The sequence below is a fragment of the Amblyomma americanum genome, chromosome 7 (assembly GCF_052857255.1).
Source record: "Amblyomma americanum isolate KBUSLIRL-KWMA chromosome 7, ASM5285725v1, whole genome shotgun sequence".
Classification (NCBI taxonomy): domain Eukaryota; kingdom Metazoa; phylum Arthropoda; class Arachnida; order Ixodida; family Ixodidae; genus Amblyomma; species Amblyomma americanum.
Genome location: NC_135503.1, coordinates 145,677,021 through 145,697,260, shown reverse-complemented (window position 1 = coordinate 145,697,260; position 20,240 = coordinate 145,677,021). Strand labels below are relative to the sequence as shown.

General features: G+C 46.4%; 1 protein-coding gene across 2 annotated transcripts in view; it reads left to right on the top strand.

The window, feature by feature from the left end:
* The window catches only part of LOC144096658 (phospholipid-transporting ATPase ABCA3-like), a 203,036-nt gene that overhangs the window by 134,771 nt on the left and 48,025 nt on the right, over positions 1–20,240 (top strand). For both annotated transcript variants that reach the window (XM_077629489.1, XM_077629490.1), the window contains one exon: positions 1,241–1,388. In XM_077629489.1, coding sequence (XP_077485615.1) covers positions 1,241–1,388 — 148 coding nt within the window. The remainder of the gene's footprint in view (positions 1–1,240; positions 1,389–20,240) is intronic.

The following is a 20,240-nucleotide window of genomic DNA, read 5'->3' as shown; positions in this document are numbered from 1 at the left end:
ACAAGACGAAGTACTAGCACAAACAGGAGCTCGTTGAATCGTTGTACTCAACCACCCTTTCCCAAGTTGAATCATACCGTTACCTTTGAATTCACATCACCAACAAGCTCTCTTGGTCCGAGCACATCACGAAGATTGCAGCTGATGCATCGAAATCGCTTGGGTTCATCAGATGGCACCTCAGGTTCTCCCCTCCCTCTATTAGCAGTCTAACTTACAAAACTTTAATCCGAACCAAACTAGAATATGGCTCCCAAATTTGGAATCCACATCAGGCTTACCAAATCGATAGCCTAGAAGCCATTCAAAACCGTGCAGCCCGATATATTTCCTCCAACTATGACACCTACTCCAGTGTTACCAATATAAAATTATCGCTTGACATGGAGCCTCTGACGTATAGACGGAAAATCTCCCGTTTGTCATTATTTCATAAGCTATTCTTCTGTTTTCCTTCGCTTCAGGATTCTCTTCTGCTTCCACCTTTCCGAACATCACGCCTCCTCTTCAACTCCATGAGCATTCTACGTCTGCACGGCTCTTCTAACGCATTCAACAAGTCATTCCTGCCTCTTGCCATTGAAGAATGGAATTCATGACTAGACCATATTGTAATAGAACCCGATCCATATAAGTTTCGGCAGTTGCTGACATCCCATTTGAAAACATGATGTGGAGAATTCCTTGCCTGCTTCTGTTTGCGTCTGTTTTTTCTTTACTGTTGCTGTTTTTATATTTTGTTGATACTTATTTAAAGGTGTTGCATATATCCTGCTGATCACTGATTGTGTCAATGTTTGACAGTGACCTACTTTGTTGTTTTCGATGTTCCGCTCCCCCCCCCCCTCTTATGTAATGCCCCTTCCAGGGGTCTTTAAGGGCCAATAAATGATGATGATGAAAAGGAAACCTGCCCCCAGTATATGCCCAGGGACTTAGCTCTTCAACGCAACGAAAAAAAGTCGCCATGCAGCACCTCCCTGCAGTGCGCCAGCGTGACTAACAGCCTAAACCCCTCTCCCCTCCCCCGCGACTTTCGCGACACAGCTGTCGTTCTTTTCACCCCCCCCCCCTCCCCTCCATACTTAAAAGACGCTTGCTACTGGCCTCAGTCACCCCTGATGAAGGAGCCGAGTCGGCTTCGAAACGTTGGTTAAAGTCAACATTTTTGGTTGGAGATGTGCAGTTTATTATACGTATTACCTTTTGGAAGTGCATCGCCTCGCTTGCCCTTGCCTAGATTGCCCGTGGGCGACGGGGTTGCTTCGATGCGCGTGGTCTGGACAGACACACCTGGGAACTTGTGATTGCGCCCACGGCCCAAGTCTTCACTTATGGGGCGGCATTCTGGGACGGAGGCCTGGAGCCAGCAGGTGGTGGCGGCACTGGTGAGGACGTGCGACCGAGTTTGGCGCTCTCTCTCCTTTGTGTTTTGCCGTGAGCCTGAATTTATAGAGCATTTTTTGCTCTATTGTCGCTGTTGCACCTCTTTCAGAAGAAGGTTGCTGGAGGCGCCGTTGCGGCCCATTAGCCTTAGTTTAAGCAGCCCGCTCTTTCTATCATTTGGTGCCATCACATATGGGTTCAGCCGCAGATCTTTGTACCGCTGTTCTAAACTTCCTGCTAGAATCTCACCAACTGCCATGCTAAGTTTCACAAAATGTTCTTTTCTGTTAATTATTACAATTTGTATTAACAATTCTGTTTCAGTCCCTCTGTTTATAATTATTATTATTAATACTATTTTTGAAAACAAAACTTTCCCTTTTCGGTTCATTAGGAAGAACCCTCCGGTGTTGCTTTCCCGCGTGCTTTTCGTTTTAATTACCTGAGTACAGGTGAATATCCACCCCATTCTTGGCCGATCCTCGGTCTGGCTATGTGCCATCTTTTGATAGGCTAACAAAACAACTATAAAAGCGCGAGGGAGAGCGAGCACGGAAGAAAGAACAGAGAAGCGAAGGCTCCGGCGTGTCAGCAACACCTCGGATGGAAGAGAGCAACGTCGGCTACTGTTCCGCTGAGTTCGAGTTGTATGGCTTCGCACCGCGGACTTCCTACTGTTCCTGAGCCTGCTGCAGGAGTCAACAGAGAACGCTACCTCCTGCAACGGCCACGGGTGTCTCCAGCGCTGTTGCCACCCATCCGGGAGGTACCCCCAACACCAACATCACCGACATCACCTCCACGGGCGCTTGGAGCTGGAGCTTGTACTACGCAGCCACCGATGCCACCAGCTACGCCACCCCGAGCACGTCGAACGCCACCCCAACGCCGGCTACTGGACCCATGCAATGCTGCATCCGCAGCGAACCAACCGTGAGCACGAACGCCGACCGCTAACAGCAGAACGCTAGTAGTAGACGCTGGTAACAGTGTGCCCGGGTCATGTGTATTTATAGCCTTTGTGTTTTGTGTTAGTTTTCTTAGTTTTGTGTTCGAGTGTGTGGGTCACGTAGGGTGCATTTGTGTGGGTACAGCTGTCGCCTAGTCCATTCTTTCGGTCCGAGTGTTCTCCGGAGAGATCCGTGACAAAGATAAGTGGCGAGCTTGCCAGGATTCATTTCCTTGTTTCTTTTTAGCTTCGTCTCGGATTTTTTCGATATTTCGACGGCAGAAAGTATGGATTTGGCAAGAACGTTAGAACTGGCGCTCAAGCTTGAGTTAAGCAAGGAAGAGGGGGTGCATCTCCGCGACCAACAGATAGAGGAGGCAGATAGGCAGAGAGAGGAAAGGGCTCAAGCACGCGCAGACGCTCGCGAAGCAGAAGAGCGTGAGGCGAAAAGAGCTCGCGAGGCAGAAGTGCGAGAAGGGAAAAGAACTCGCGAGGGAGAAGAGCGAGAAGCTAGAAGAGCTCGCGAGGCTCATCAGGAGAAAAGAAGGATAGAACGGGAGGCGTTTATTTGGTAGGAAACAGGCGCATGTCGCGGGAGGATATGAGGAGATCACAGACAATGATCCGCGTTTCTTAGCGGGTACAGAATCTTCTAGACCGGCCAGAGTTTGCCCAATAAAGCTGATGGCTCCTTTCGATGACAAAAAAGGTGATTTGGACGCATATCTGCAACGATTCGAGCGGATAGCTTTGGGGCAAGGCTGGGAGCGCAGTGAAGGGGGCACGGCATTGAGCATGTGTTTAGTCGGAGAGGCGCTGAATGTGTTTGGAAGGATGCCTGCTGCTGATTCCATGGACTACGATAAATTCGAAAAAGCGCTCCACCAAAGATTCAGGCTTACGGCAGAGGGTTTTTCTTGAGAAATTTTGCACCGCGAAACCTGAGGATTCTAAAACCGCTAAGCAGTTTTCCTGCAGGCTAACCAACTATTTTGATACGTGGCTTGATATGTCAAACACAGAAAAGAGTTTTGAAGGGGTGCGTGGCAAGCAGGTCACAGAGCAATTTTTCGAGTGTTGCAGCTCAAAGCTAGCATTATTTCTGAAAGAAAGAAGGTTGTGTTCATTGGAAGAGTTCGCCGACACTACAGGCCAATTCCTCGAAGCTCAAGGGCTAGGAAATTTCAGTAAGGCAAAGGAGGAAACCCAAAAGATCCTAGAGACAGATGCGGCAAAACCAAGAGCATATGGCAATGCATCTAAGGCGCCAGTAAGGTGTTTTCTCTGCGGCATAGTGGGACACCATGCAGCTGACTGTAGGACTAGTAGCGTTGCTCAAGAGAAACAGGTTGTGTGTCAAGGTTGTAAGAGAAGAGGTCATACTCTGAATGAGTGCCAAAACAGAACCATGGACCGAGCTGCATGCGTTGACGACTCTCGGGAAGAACTTGTAACACTACCTGAAGTTCCTCAGCTGGAAGGAGAGCAAACGCCGAGGGCAAATGAGGTGGTGAGCGGAACACTCAAGTCGAAAGCAGCAATGACAGTGGTGGTTGGGCAAACAGGGGACTGTCCTATATTGGTGCTTATAGACAGTGGAGCCAACACAGTTTGAAGGACGAGGATCTTACAGGAGAAGCATCGGCCGTCACTCTTGTCGATAGCACGGTAAGGTGTCTTCTTGAAGTCAGGATTCTAGTGTCCACGCCGTATTATACTGTACAGGTAGAGGCAAAATGCGTAGAGCAGCCCATCTACTATCTCATCTTGGGAAACATTACTGGTGCAAGAAATATCGAAGACCCCCATCGCGAGTGGAGGATGCTTGCCAATGAAGAACATCCAAAGGAGGAAAGGCCCACGACAGCTCAGGCGGGTGATGGGGCAATAAGTTTCTCATCGGCAGTGGAAGCAAGAACTCAAGTGACAGCCCGAGCAACGCAGCGTCCGCTCTATACTCCCGTTACGATTTGACTGACCGTAGCACCAGGCGAAATTGCAATTAGTCAAAGAGAAGACCCGAGCTTAAAAGCGTGTTTCAAAAGTGCCGGGGAAAAACTGAAAAGAAAGAGGAGTCGTACGTCATTCGAATATCAATTTGTAAACGGTCTTCTGCACAGGGAATGCATATTTATATCAGCAAGGCAGGTCCAACAGATGGTGTTACCGAAAGAAATGAGAGAGATATTGTTGGGCTTAGGACATGTCGCCATTGTGGCCGGACACCAGGGTGTTCAAAAAACACGGTCTAGAATCACCAAGGAGTTCTTCTGGCCAAATGTCCAGAGTACAATAAACGCTTTGTTCTCTCATGTGACGTGTGCCAGCGCACAGTTCCGAAGGGAAGAGTTCGTCCCGTACCTCTGGGCAAGATGCCAGCCATCGACCTACCGTTTCAAAGAGTGCCTACTGACATTGAATGGTCAATCCCTCCGGCTTCCGCCAGAGGCAATAGATATGCGTTTAGTCTGGTTGACGTGGCCATTTGTCATCCTGACGCTACTCCATTGAAGCCGATTGACAGTATCGAAGTGGCGGAGGGTCTTGTGGAGATGTTTGCGCGTTATGGGTTCCCGAGAAAAATTTTGAGTGACCGGGGTTCGAACTTCACGTCGGAACTAATGAAGAAGGTTAACCGCTTCTTGTCAGTAAGGCAGTTGCTAACAACGCCTCACCATTACATGTGTAATGGGCTTGTAGAGCGGTTCAACGGCGCCCTCAAAATATGATTAAGAAAATGTGCCAGGAGAGACCTACTGATTGCGATAGATATCTCCCAGCTCTTTTGTTCGCTTACTGTGAGATACCGCAAATGAGTCTTAGTTTCTCGCCCTTCGAGATGTTGTATGGAGGAACCGTTAGAGGTCCAATTGCAATACTCAAGGAGCTGTGGGCTAGCACAGAATCAGATCTCAAGACAACATAGACATACTTTCTTGAGTTGCGGGACAAGTTGGAGGAAACATGCAGGCTTGTACATCAAAGCCTGGAAAGGGCTTGCGAATGCTATAAGGGATACCATGACAAGAAAGTCACGCACAGAAATCTGAATCCAGGGGACAGGGTTCTCATTCTTTTACCCGCGGATCACAATAATTTACTTATGCAATGGAAGGGACCCTCCCATGTAACGCATAAGAAAAGCGACATGGATTATGAGTTATTTATTGACTACACTAAGAAGGTTATCCATGTAAATATGTTGAAGAAATACAAAGAAAGGGGTTCCGTATGGTGGCACGCATCTCAAGGCAGCATGCTCGTTAGTGGCAGAGGAGACAGATGATGTTGCCAAGGTGCCCACGTGCAGTGGGAAAAAGACTGTAGGATCGAATAAGGCTCCAATGAACTCCAATTTGAATGAAGACAGACGATCACTGCTGTACTGTAAATGAAGAGGGATGTGTCTTCGAATGTTCCCGGCAAAACAGAGGTCATATGTTGTAAATTAGATCTCTGCAAATAGAGCACCCTAAATGGCTCTAGCTGTCTCTGGGATGTATCTTGTTGTTGTTCTTTTTGCTGTTGTTGTTGTTATGTGATTATACAGGGTATAGTGTTCTGGACATTTACTTGTTTATTATGGACACCGTAAGGAAAACGGCTGTGGTGTGTTAATGTTCCGTATGTGCAATATGGTGTGCGGTGTTAGTGGTACGCTTTTGCAGTGCGCTGGGCATCTGTGGTGTGTTGTGTGCTTGGTCCAGAATCGCCACAGAAGATTGTCAGCTGGCTGCATGGCTTAAAGGTGACGATGATGTGAGCAGTTTTTTATGAAAAACTTCTGAGAGAGGGAGCCCTTGTCACATATATTAGAGAGTCTGAAATAAAAGTATGAAGAAAAGAGTTTTGAAGAACACGACGAGGAGGATGATAAGATTAACGTGGATTAAATAAAAATAAACAAGATGAAGGAGTATTCGTTGAAATGGGAAGAGGTGATTGATGGAAAAAAAGAAGAGGACGACGACAAGGATTACGTGGAATACCGCCAAGGCTATAAAATTGCGAGGGAGAACGAGGCACGGGGGTAAAAACAGAGAAGCGGAGTCTCCGGCAGGTGATGGATGCTTCGGCTGGAAGAGAGAAACACCTGCTACTGCTCCGGTGAGCACGAGTTCTATGGCTTCGCACCACGTACTTCGTACCGTTCCTGAACCCGCTCCGGGGCGTCAACAGAGGACGCTACCACCTCCTACGGCCTGGGGTGTCTGCAGAGCTGCTGCCACTCATACGGGTGGTGCCCCCCAACGCCAAAATCCTCGGCATCACCTGCACGGGCGCTTGGACCGGGAGATTGTACAATGCAGCCAACGACGGAGCCAGCGACGGCAGCTCGAGAACGTCAAATGCCACCTCGACTCCGGCTACTGAACCCATGCAACGCCGCATCCGCACCACACCAACCGTGAGTGCGAACGCCGGCCGCTAAAAGAAGAACACTAGTAGTAGACGTTAGCAGCAGTGTTCCTGGATCGTGCGTATTGATATTCTTCGTGCTTTGTGTTAGTTTTATTAGCTAGTGTTGTGCGTTAGTGTTTGTTTCACGCAGGGTCTATTAAATGTGCACTTGTGTGGATACACCTGGGGCATAGTCCATTATTTCGGTCCGAGTGTTCTCCGGGGAGATTCGTGACACGCATACGCATGATAGGCGTTTGGCCAGCTTTTAGTGAAGACCAAAACAAAATACACGACAGCGTCATTCACTTGCTTCACAATAATATTCACGTCGTCCGCAATTCTTGTATTACTGCTCTTCAAAAGCCCGCCTCAAAAGAGTCGGCCAAACCTAACGCACCCCAGCAGGGACACACGACCGAGGTGAAAATCTACGCAGTACACGTTAACAAACTGTCAGAATATTTGTAAGATATTCTTTGCTGAATAAAAATTCGCCACTGTGCGGAACCCAGTTGCAGGACGAAATTTTCTTCAGGGGCAAAAACTGTGGCTTATGTTCTTGGCTGTATGGCTGTGCGCGGCATATCTTGATAACTAACTGCTCATTTAGTGCGTAACCAAGAGCGAACGGAACAAAAAGCATTATTGTTCATCATGACTAGAAATAGGGGTGGAATTGAAACTAATTCAACAGCGGCGAACGTGTGCGGTTTAGCAGAAGGAATTGGGCATCGTGCAAAGCGCATTTGTAATATAATTTGCAGCATCGGCGCAAGATGCTTTCATTTGCCGCTCGAAAAGTTTCACACACTCGACAGCGCCGGACAGGAAAGATGCTGCTGGGCGCATTACATTATCAGCTAGGCTCAACACGTACAGTCATGGCAGAAGTTTGCAGGATGCAAATTGGTCGAAAAACACTAATTTCTGTTTCCTCACTGGATAGTCAGAGGGTATTCTTCTGCTAGATGATACATGCATCTCATCATGCTTCTATACTTCTCATTCACATGTGCCTAAACGCTTCGCAATAATTTTTTTTTCTGTGAACTCAAATCCCGCAAACTTTTGTGTATGAATGTACCTATACTAGCAGGCGTGTGCAATGCAAAATGCTCTGATAGGTTGCTGCGCTTGCAGTAGGCTATCAAGGTATATGCGCAAAAGAAAACAAGTTTAACGAACATAGTTCTCAGTTTTATTTTATTACCGGGAGAAAGAATCTGATGATTCGCTTCTAGTACCTGTATTCTAAAGGCGTGAAGCGTGTGCGGGTCATTATTTTATTGGCAGGAATCGTTGGAGAGCAACACGCCATCACCGCACTTCTCGTTGAATGCAGCGCTGCATGCTTTGGGAGCAGCGTTTACTTTTCTTGGTGCCACCGACTGCAAGCAGACTGAAACATAGAACAAACCAGCACGAAATCTGATAACAAAAATAATTATATATTGTAGTGGCCGCAAGGATTTTGAAGGACTGTGCGCGTACGAAAGAGACAAGATCCTGGCTCTTTCTCACACTGGGTTTTCAAGCGACTCGTAGCTTGCGCAGGGTATCTGCCTGCCTAGACAACATCCATCAGGCAAGCGTGCATCCGTAACAATACTATTACAAGATTAAAGTACATTCAGCGCTTTTTAGTAGGTCCTTGTATAAATTACTTTGTTAGCAAGAAATATTTTTAAGACATCAAGGACGGAAACTTGGAGGTTAACGAAAATACTTGAAATTGAGATAGGGAAAGCGCTTATCATCTTCTGGAGTTGATTTAAACACAGGTTTCTTCGAACGCATTTCCAACGGCTTCTAGACGCCATCTTTAAACGTAACACTGCATGAAACTCCTAAAACTCTTATGGGGGAAAAAGTTGCGAAATGTTTTTCGTGTGCCCTGGGTCACTGTAAGTACAAGAATTATTTTACGCCATCTTGGAAGCCTTATACAGTATACAGTACATCTACCTTTAGGCAACTTCCCGCGGTTCACTCAATATCAGCACAATACACGTTGCTGGTGCGGACAAGAAGACCTCAGTAGCCGGAAATTTAACCCTAGATTAGGAGGTTCTTGGCGACTAATGCTGACAATTGTGACTTTTTCCTAGGTGCCTGGTTTCGACAGTTCTCTTAAACTGCTTGTACTTGATAGATTTCGCTAAGCTTTGAGCTCGACAGCGCTTAATTAAAGGTGGTCGTCAGAGGAGCGGTCACTTTTTGTTAAAATCCTGCTCCTGATACCCCATAGTCTATTTCAGTGCTTAGGTTATGTGGCAGATTTCATTCAAGCAGAAGCGTTGCTGTGAATCGGTCGTCCAATCTACGGTTTTTTCACTGGGCGGCGACATTTTGCTAACCACTTTGACAACAATCCCCAGTGCTAGCGGCACAGCCGTCAGGTCGAATTGTTAGGGGGCACCCTATCGTATAATGAAGGCAATGTTTGTTGCCCGGAGTATAGCCTTGTTCCACACCTTAAAAAGTTTAGATTGACATCTAGTAGGTTCTTTCTGGACTAAATATGTGCATATGAGGCAGTTATTTTGTTACTTTTTGGTGTTCGTCGCCCAAAACAAATAATGTGAGAACGATAGCGGAATAAATAAAATCTTGTCATAGTTACTGAAACGTTTGCGAGTGCTCTAGAGCCATCGAAATCTTGTGGTCCCCGATGCAAGTTTCTTAACGCACCGCCGGTGTCTCAGTCTGGCAATTATGGCTCAGCCCGAATGGAACACAGCACAGTATTAAATTTCAGGGAATGAGACCTGACGGGTGTGGAGTGCAGCCAGCGTACACTTTCAGCAATCAAGTTTAATTTCTAAGATTTCAGTTGTTCTTTTCACAATAGCTTTTTAAATTATTTCATGGTAGGCACGATGTGCTATCATTAATACGTTCGTAGGGTACGCACCTAATGCCTAAAAGCTGCAACAACTCTTCATGATCGAAACGTTTCCGTTGAATTCACTGTGGTGACTCCAACAACTGCGCTCACTTCCAAGAAAATCATTACGAGTTTTAAAGAGGTCTGGCTGGCGGTAACGCTTTGCCACTCTTTTGGAAATAGTAAGAGAAAAAAAATTTTCATAATAACAGCAGGTTTACTTACGTGGTTGCGAGTTCCAAAATATCTTCAAAATAAATCAGCTCTTGTAATCGCTATAAAGTTTCCTTGCTGCGATGGGGCTTGAGAAATCTGAAAAAAAAAAGATATTGAGGAATGACATCACCGTTGAAAGAAATGATACGAAAACGAAAGCAGAAACAAAAATTCTAAGCTGCGCCAATTTGATGCATTGGGCGATAATTCTCGCTACGAAACCATGGATTTGTATTCTTGGCGTCGGAAACATTTACCAATGCTGGTCTTCTCTGTTACCTTTTATTGCATCTAAATGAAGAGAATATAATTATAGTACTTGAGCTCTCACTTGTATGCGAAAATTTCTCTGGTTGCGAGTGAGTCAAAGTTCACAGCATATTTCTTACTTTTGGAACGAACTTAATATCGTGCTTGAATGAGCCTTATTCCCTTTCATTTCCACGATCGTGCAACTACAGTGTTTCTCTCTCATTGAGACGTGTTAAAAAATTAGGCTATGTGTTATTCATCGAGCCGAGGAAACAAATGAGCTCCACACATAGCTTGCAAGGAAGAAATTTTTAAAACGTAGTCATAACAACTAGGGCGTTATGACATCAGCGTTGGAGTGATACTTATTTCTCGTTATGCAAATTTGCGTCGTATCAGGAAAATATTTTGGGCACGCGCCCTGCTTGCAAACCTTTGCCGTGTGGATGCTAAAAGCCATTAATAATGCGAAAGCATTTTATGGTTTTGTCACGTCTGCAAAAAGTTTTCGCAAATTTGGTCCCCACGATTATGTCGCTCCGTGAAGATAAATGTCGAAAAGTGTGTTTGTATTAAGTTGAGAGTAAGTAGATCATCAAAAAGAAAAATTTTCGTTGATAAATTGCATTAGTCAAATAATTAAGTTCAATTAACTAAATTAAATGCTGTGTTTTAAGCAGGCTCTGTGTGAATGATTTATTGAAAAACGACGCGAAAGCCTGAGAAGGCTTGCTTAACATAAAAACAAAATAAAATAAATGAATCAAGAGAAAAATGAAAAGATAAAAATACAAAAATAAAAACAACAAAACTGCAAGTAATAAAATTAAAAATTAGAAACAACGGCGGGAGAAAGAGAGGAATGGGAAAGGCTTTCGCGTTTATGCTCTTATGCACACTCAAGTGAAATCCTGTAAATTTGAACACTTGAAGGCCTGTTTCTAAATTTTTTTTATTTTTTTTTTTAATTGGTTTTTGGGGAAAGGAAATGGCGCAGTATGTCTCTCATATCTTTGGACACCTGAACCGTGCCGTAAGGGAAGGGATAAACGAGGGAGGGAAAGAAGAAATGAAGAAAGAAGGGCCATAGTGTAGGTGTATAACATTACAGCGCTTAGGGTGTGAAAGCGACACGTAGGCTTTGAGACATGTGGACATGGTGGAGGCAAGCAGGTTAATAAGCAGAGCCTATATTTCTTAGCGTGCGCTGGTGTCGCAAAGCACAAGCGATTTCTTCTAGTTCTCCTGTACTGAAATACGGCAGCGAGAGCTATAGTAGAACACTGGACTTTGGAATCAGGGGCCAAGCTTAAAATTCACCGAGCCTACACGGCCGAACAAGGGTCTACACTATTAGTGCATCGAGACCTGTTCACTGCGAAATTCGGATGAACTGAGCTGAACTCAAGAAAAAATTCATGTTTAAGAAAATGAACTATAGATTGATGCGATTCATAATATAAAAAGTAGCCATCAAAGAGCAGGAGCCCAAATTCTCCTTATCTTAGGCGTTCCTGGGTATACATGTACGGATGGTGCAGTATACATGAGGCTTTGCTAACTGCTTAAGAGCATGGGCCTCATTTTGGGCCCTGTTTGCTATAGTTTTCTCCGACGGGAATCCTAACACGGTATTTAGCTGCGCAAGCACCGATTTTGGCTCAAAAAAACAAAGTATTTTACCGGATTATCCCCAAGCCGCAATATAAATAGTGTTTTGCACATCACATAGTATTTGGCAGCCTTTAGAAGGAGGATATCGTATATTCCATACCTCAAAGTACCTCAAAGCTCCAAATTTTAACTTTCCAGCATGTGCAGCCGGCCGACTATATAAAGGAATTTATGGTATATCATTGAGGATAGCTGAATATCATGTCAGCATGATAACAGAAATTTTAGGCCGGCCTTTATAATACATTGGCTATCATTACACAGAATAATAATCGTGTAAGATTCAAGCTTTTTAAAAAAACTGCATTATAGTACCATTTGTTATACCTTGCAAATTATAGCAAAACAAGCTATCCGTGCTGAAGCACGAGCAGGTATTGGCCAATAGCGCAGGATACGGATATCTTGCATTGTTCATACACTTTTTAAGGAGAAGCAAAACATGCATTTAAACGAGAAATTATCACTTTCCAGAGGATAGCCTGAAAAGAAAACAAATGCGGTTTATAATAACATCTCTGCCCCGTGGTAAAGATATGAACTTGGCAAAGGGTTCTTATCTTAGTTTGTTTCCAGTGTTATGAACTTAATGACGTAAAAACACGGCCGTATTGTGTTGTGTTTTACCAGCCGTGATGGCTCAGCGATTTTAGTGCTCAGCTGCTTAGTCCTGTATCGGAGGTTTGAATTGTGGTCGCAGCGGCCCAAATTTCTACAGTGACCAAGCGGCAAAACACTTAAACAGGGCAAAAACCGCGCGTGATCAAAATGATTCTGAATTTTATCCTTACGGCATCTCTCGTAGGCCATGTGCACAAATCGAAAGAGAATCGCGACGTACACTACAATTTTATTTTTTTTAGGTATCTGAGGCCTCTTAGTTACACGTGTTAGACGCAACGAGGTCGCTTCCCAAGAACGGCAGTGACACTCTGATAATCCTAAGGCGTTCCTGTCTCTTCTGAAATCTCTGCAAGTCTTAGACGTAAACAAAAATTCAGCATTTATGATGCCTCTGGGCAAGCTGGATCACATGACAGTGTGCTTGCCCTCCCGACATTATGTGCTGCTGCGGTGAGAATGAACTTCATCAGCACCAGCCGCAGCAGGCGCAGCAGCCTGACTACGCCCACTGCAGAACAAAGGCCTCCCCCATGCCTCTTCTGTTACGTCATGTTCTGTACCAGCAGCGGCCACTCAATATCATTTGTACTTTTGGCTGCCTTGGTTCTGTGCTCTTCCAGGAATGCTTGTCTACCGTGAACATAAGAGCATGGGAGAGGCCTTTGTTCTGTAGTGGGCGTAGTCACGCTGCTGCTCCTGCTTGTGCTGGTGCTGATGAAGTTGATTCTCACAGCAGTAGCTTTGAGGTGCTTTGAGGTATGAAATATACGGTATCTTGAGGCCCTGACGCCCTGATAATCCTAAGGCGTTCCTGTCTCCTCTGAAAGCTCTGAAAGGCTTCGACGTAAACAAACATTCAGCATGTATGAGGCTTCTGGCCAGTCTGGATCCCATGACAGTGTGCTTGCCCTCCCGACATCATGTGCTGCTGCTGTGAGAATGAACTTCATCAGCACCAGCAGCAGCAGGACCAGCAGCCTGATTACACCCACTACAGAACAGTCCTCTCCCATGCCTCTTCTGTTAATTATGTTCTGTGCTAGCAGCGGCCACTCAATATCGTTTATAGTTTTGGCTGCCTTGATTCTGTTCTCTTCCAGGCCTGCTTCTCTTCCGTCGATTCGGTGTCATGACAAGTGCAGCCTCAATGTTTGTTCTTAACAAGCAAAAGTAATGCAAAAGCTCTTACGCTGCTACGTTTTTATTACACCTAGTCTGTATCGCGAGATTATTGCTCACCGGAATTCATAAAGCCAACAGCCGTCTGAGAATGGCGTTCGCCAATGAAAAATTTCAGGGCGATGTCTTTCGTATAAAAGAAAAGTACTTCTTTAGCAGTATTTCGCACTTTGCATCAAAATGAGTCATGTAAATACATTCGCCTCTCCCGTATTGAGAAACCTTAAAACGTCCCCAACACTTGGCCGCCATATGAAAGTGCTTTCACTAGTCGCCACTGCACACTCTTTAATACAGTGCGAAATAAAACATGGCTATAGTATAACGGCTCAGTATATCACTGCTGAGAGGATATCACCAGCATGTTCTCACTTCTCGCAGCGACTGCCAGCGTTGAAATTAGCTGGTGCACGTTGTCTCTAAACCTGTCGCTCTTTTTTCGCAGAAAAATTCATGCACGTTGCGGTCTCCCTGAAAGCAGCATAAACTCGCAAGAAAACTCCGAAAAGCACAGTGACTTGAGTGAGGAAGTTCTGCATATGTACAATGCCTTGTCCATTTTTCTGTTAATATACCACAAGGAGTTTACCTGTGCTTCACTGCACACGGCTTCATTAGTACACACGCCATCTCTATTAATGCAGCGGTACTTAAAGATCACTAGACAGTCGTGTACAAGCTGGCAGGCAGGGTGCGCACTGCGCGCTGATGCTATTAATGGCGGCATCAAAGGCCAGAAATGACTGCCGTCCGAGTGGTGCCCCCTCTTGTGGACAGATAGTAGGTGGACGTATAGGATGTATCCTCGCCCGCACCGCCAATTCATCACGGATATCACTCGTGGACATACGTTAGACTAGGGAATAATAAAAAAAAACAGTATGAAGTGCTCTGTGCAAACGTTCCATAATTTAATGATCCAAAACTACGCCCACAACACATCTTCTGAAGTTATCAAAGATCGCAGCACGTTTGAGGCCCTTAAGATCCTAAATGTTCGAACATGTTTGTCGCGTATCTAATACAACCATTGTCCCTACAGCTGACGATTCTGCAAATGATGATCTCGCAACACCGTCCCCAAAGACTTCGGCGGAATGCTGACCACGAACTTCAACAGTGTCTGCGCCCCCCGCCCCCCTCATTCTCAAATATAGCGCAAGTGCTCAGTTCAAGTTCCTCATTCCGACCCAACAGTCTCATGGGCCTCGAAGCCAGATGATCAGAACTACTCATCCAGCCGGTGCTGCGCCACAAGAATGTGGGGCGCCGTTTTTTGCGTCAACAAGATGTTTACCAGGCTGAACACCATATCTCCCCACGGCACTTTCCGACTTGCTACAACTGTGGTATTTGCAGGCAGATCCGGCAGCTCTTTGTCAGTGCCGGCGATCGCAGTCAGCATCGCAGTCACGTGCAGTACGTTGTTCGACAGGATCATCAAGCAGTTTCCTGGACACGGCTGCATTGACCCGATCAGTTCAATGACTTCCTCACTCTGGAGTATTAAACCGTGAATATTTAGACTGTCGCTCACAAAAATAATTTTCCTTAACAAAATTACCTGACTAGCGAGATATCGTGTGATCTTGTGGTGTAATCACTACCAGCCCAATATAGTAGGTAGCAACCATCAGACCGGGTTGGTAGTTAACTGCCGACAGTTGTAGGTTGGTGTCAATTATTCATTGGTCAAAGAGTTTACGTAACCTTCCGACGTATTGAAAACCTGGCCCCTATGGCAAGTAATAATAAAAATAAATAAAAAAACATCAAGGTCATTATTACTTGCCTGCCCTCATATAAAATGAAAATTAGACACTCACTGTAGACACAACAGCATGTAACCTAAATTACAGGTAAAGCATTTTCTTCTTTAAGCAGCCGCTTAGGACTTATGGCGCATATGGTGCTTACGGCGCTCGGCTGCTGATCCGAAAGATGCCGATTCTATCCCAGCGTCAGCGCTCGTATTTCGGCTTAGGCGAAAGGCTAGGAACCCGTGTACTGTGGGATGTCAGTACATGTTGAAGAACCCCAAGTGGTCGAAATTGCTGGAGTCCTTCACTACGGCGTCCCTCCTAGCCTGAAAAGACTGAGTCGCTTTAGGACGTTAAGTCCTCATAATCAAAACAAAACCACTTTTTTCACAGCCTGATTGAGAAGGTCCTCAAGTTTCTAGGAGGGACTCCGCAGCTTCCGATTTCTCTCCTTCCTTCCTTCCTTCCTTCCTTCCTTCCTTCCTTCCTTCCTTCCTTCCTTCCTTCCTTCCTTCCTTCCTTCCTTCCTTCCTTCCTTCCTTCCTTCCTTCCTTCCTTCCTTCCTTCCTTCCTTCATTCCTTCCTTCCTTCCTTCCCTCCTTCCTTCCTTCCTTACTTACTTCCTTCCTTCCTTCCTTACTTCCTCCCTTCTTGCTTATTTCCTTCCATCCATCCATCCATCCATCCATTCATGGTCGTTAAGGGTAACGGACCAGGTTAGTTGAAAAAAATGGGAGAGGCTAGCGAGTGGCTCAGAGGTATCGAATTCGCCTACATGCAAGTGCAGCATGGTTCAAATACTGGTGCCACGCAATTCTTCAGTGGATAAAAAAAATGGTGGTGGTTTACTTCTGCTTAAACCTGGAGTGACGCGATAGCTGGAGCTCACCGAGTGGAACTTGGTGAGTTGCATTGCGAAGTCAGTCTTTCGCCGCTGCGTTTCGCTGGTCGTTCCAACTTTATCTTCGCCCCATTTGACACAGCGCATCCGCACAGCTGTTACAGCTAGGTTTCGCTGGCGTTCCGCGCCGCCAGCAGCAGCACCTGCCCCGTACCACGCGGCGCGTGACCAACCACGTGACCAACCACATGGCTGTGCCGCCACGCCGAGGCTGCGCCACCTCCGTCACGTGCCACCGCCGCGTTGAAGGCTCGAATTGCTACCGTAATATAGCTATCGCTGCAATATTTTCCGATCGTGAATACCTTCTTCCACAAAGGAGAAAGTAGGGCCTGGAAGCGCAAGCCGCTGAAAGAGAAAGTAGAGGAAATCAGGATTTAGCTGCACGACACATATTCGGCTTTAAGTGGTGAAAAGATCTTGATGTTAGAGCAATGAACACCAATCAGACAGCTACCATTACAGAGGGCGCTGTAGAAGTGGGCGTCGGGACGGTTAGACAGGATACCGGGAAGTTTCCTCAGGAGAAAACTATCTGATTAAGAAGCCCCCAAAGCTTGAATGCTTTTAAGCTCACAAAGAGAGTACAGCCGGCAGAGCTATGATACCTAATCAATAACCTCAAGGTGACCTACATAAGGAATTATAATATGGAGTGAAATGAGCACGCTCTTAAGAACTGGAAGTAGCCGAAAAGCGGTCAAGAAGAAACTAGCAAGAGAAAAACTATTCAGCTGTAGTGTCTGAAGAGCTCTACACAGATGTATAAAGCTGGCAATGTATTTAGGATGTAATGAGGGAGGTTAGGAGCAATGCACAGAGGGAAAGCAGCTAGTGATGATCACGTAGCAGCAGATTTATTAAATGATGGTGGGGAGACTGCTAGAAAGTCTGGTCACACCGCATAGGGAAAGGCTTATGACCTCGAGAGTACCGTATTCTTTGAAGAACGCTAACACCGTGTGAATTTTTTATATTACGGACGTGAAAGACTTCAGAAGTTACAGATTGATCAGCTTGTTGTCCGTTGCCTCCTTGGCATTTCCTAATGTAATCGCCAATATAGTAAGGGCAACCTTAGATTTTAATCAAATGCCAGGCAGCCTTTTGAAAAGGCTACTCGACAATAGACCATATCCGCATTTTCAATCAGGTGACAGAGAAATGCGCAGAATACAACTGACCCTTATACAGAAATGGGCTATGGGGGATTAATGGCCCAAAGCGACTAGAGCAAGAGGGACGCCGCAGTTAAGGCCTCCGGAAATTTGGACCACCTGGGATTTGGGGTTCTGTAACGTGCGGTGACATTGCACAGTACACGGACTTCTTGAAATTCGCCTCTATCAAAATTCAACCAGAGCGGTCGGGTTCGAACCCGCGTCTTTTCGGACAGCAGCCGAGTGACATAACCGCTTAGAAATCGCAGCCAATCAACTGAACCTTATATGTATGTAGCCTTTATAGGTTATGAGAAAGGATTTGGCTCACTGGAAACCTCACCAGTCATGCAGACAATGGAGAATGAGGGTGTAGATAAGGTGATGTAAAAAATGGAATATATTGTCACCGCGAGCCAGTAGAGCGTTAGCAGTAAGGTCAGAAGGACGCACCAGGTCTAGCACAGCAAGCACACTCAGCCAACCCACGCTCGAGAAGGAAAGAAGACCAGCTGGTGCTGTCGCTCCACACGAACGTCGCCAGTATATGGCTAACAGTAGGGCATTGCCCCTCTTCTTTGAAAAGTTATCGCCCCGATGCCCTGGAATCACGGTGGGCCGGAAAAGAGTCTATGGCGCCGGACTTGGCCGAATATTTCCAGCGGGAGTTGTAGGGCTTAATCCTTGCAAGATGTAAGATTCAGGATTATGCCTGCCGCATTGAGGAACAAACAGACTCTTAAGGGAGGACTTCGTAGTTAACGTTTTCAAGTTTGCGCAGTTCCTCGCAGAGCCGAGGCAGTGGCGCAGAAGATTCAGTGAGCAACCCCGCAGACGGATTGGTGTGCAAACCGAAACCCGACCGCAAGGGTGGTAAAGCACCGCTTTGTGATGAAGGTTGTGGCGTTGAGCATCGCTTTTCTTTTTTGCTGGTTACGGATTCTCTGTCAAGCTAGCTGGCGGGCGGATTCTGCGTGCCGAACGAACTGTTCAGCGCCAGCGACGGAGGGATGTGCAACATTTGGCAGTAACTTTGAGTCGAGCATAGTCGTGAAGCTCGTCGTCTCGTTCATTAGCAGTGTTATAGGCGAACGTGACCTAAGGAAGGATTGGGTCCGAGTTCTTATGGTCGGCGTCGACGTACACATAAAGCATATCGGCAATGGTCCTTTTCTTGCACTCATTAAGTGCATTTGTTTCAAGGTGGTAGGCAGTGGTTAGAGGGTGACTGGTGCTACAGAGCCGCATAACTTCTTGAGTGAGCGCTGATGTAATCGCCGTCCCTCTATCAGTTAAAATGACCACAGGGGCGGAGGACATTGCTAAAGACGAAGAAATTAGCAATTTCAGCAGTGGTGCCTCAGGCGAGGGCTTTCGTCGCGCAATACTGGGTGAGGTATTCGGTGGAAACTATACTGTACCTTATGCGCAATGATGCTGTCGGAAATGGTCCCAGCAAGTCCATGCCGACCTGATGGAAAGGAATTTGAGGCTGATCAATAGGGTACAGTAGGCTGGCCGGCTTGACAGCTGTTTTCGCCCAACGTTGGCACTCACGGCAAGACTTAACATAGTGCTGGACAAATATAGCAAGCCTAGCCCCGTAATACTTCTGCCGTACCTGCGACAACGTGCGAGAAAAGCTGAGGTCGCTAGAAGAACGCCCTTCGTAGTATGTATGCAGAACTTCGTCTCGAAGCACCATTCGAACCACGAGCAGGTACCGAGTGTCCACGGGACCGTATTTAATCCTGTAGATGTACTTTGCAAGCAGGATGGCGATAGCCTGCGTGTGAAGAAACGGGGCGGCTAGGAGGCGCGGCCTTGGAGGTACTCTGCGAGGGGTCGCCGCTAGGTGTCGTCTCTCTGTTGGTCAGCATGGACGGAGGTGGTTAACGCGCCAAGAAAAGCGGGATAGTCTTCTATGTCAGCAATTGTGTACGGGATAGAAGACCGGGACACGCATTCTGCATCACGGTGTTTGTTGCGAGACTTGTACACGATTGTAACTTCAAATTCCTGCAACCGGAGGCTGCAACAGGGCAGCCTCCCCGTTGGGTCCTTAAAGTTCATGAGCCAACAAAGTCTGTGGTATTCGGTCACGACTAGAAATGGGCTACCATACAAGTACGGGTGAATTTTGTTGCCGCCCAAACCGTAGCAAGCCGCTCCTTTTCCGTGGTAGAATAATTCGCCTCAGATCGCGACAGTGTGCTGCTCGCTTAAACCATCAAGTGCTCAACGCGACCTTGCCACCAAACGAGGACAGCACCCAGACCGATGTTGCAGGCATCGGTTTGAAGTTCCGTGTCCTCCTCCTCGTCAAAGTCTTCAAAGTGGCCAAAGATGGGTACAGTTTGGAAGCTGTTTCTTGGGTCGTCTAAGGCCTTCTGGTCATTCGACCTTTGTCAAGTGAGTTAGGCGCTGGGCTAGTCGGGAGAACACTCGCAAAAAATGCCTGCATTAGCAGCAGAGACCAAAAGAACCGCGCATAGTACGTTTATCAGTAGGGATTGAAAACGCAGCGACGGCAGCCGTCTTGTCCGGGTCAGTGCTAACACCTTCAGCGCTCACGTCATGGCCCAGAAATTTCATCCTTTCGAACGCAAAGTAGCATTTTTCTTGTTTGAGTGAGTGGCCAGCCTATCATATGGCCTTCACTACTCCACTCAAGCGCATGAGATTCTCGTCGCAGATGGAAGAAAAAATGACGATGCCGCAAAGGCGGACGAGACAGGACTGCAATTTGAGGCCGACTATGACAGTACCCATCATTCTTTGGAAGGTGCAGGAGCAGAGCACAAGCCGAAGGGGAGCACCTTGAACTCATACAGCCCATCCGGTGTAA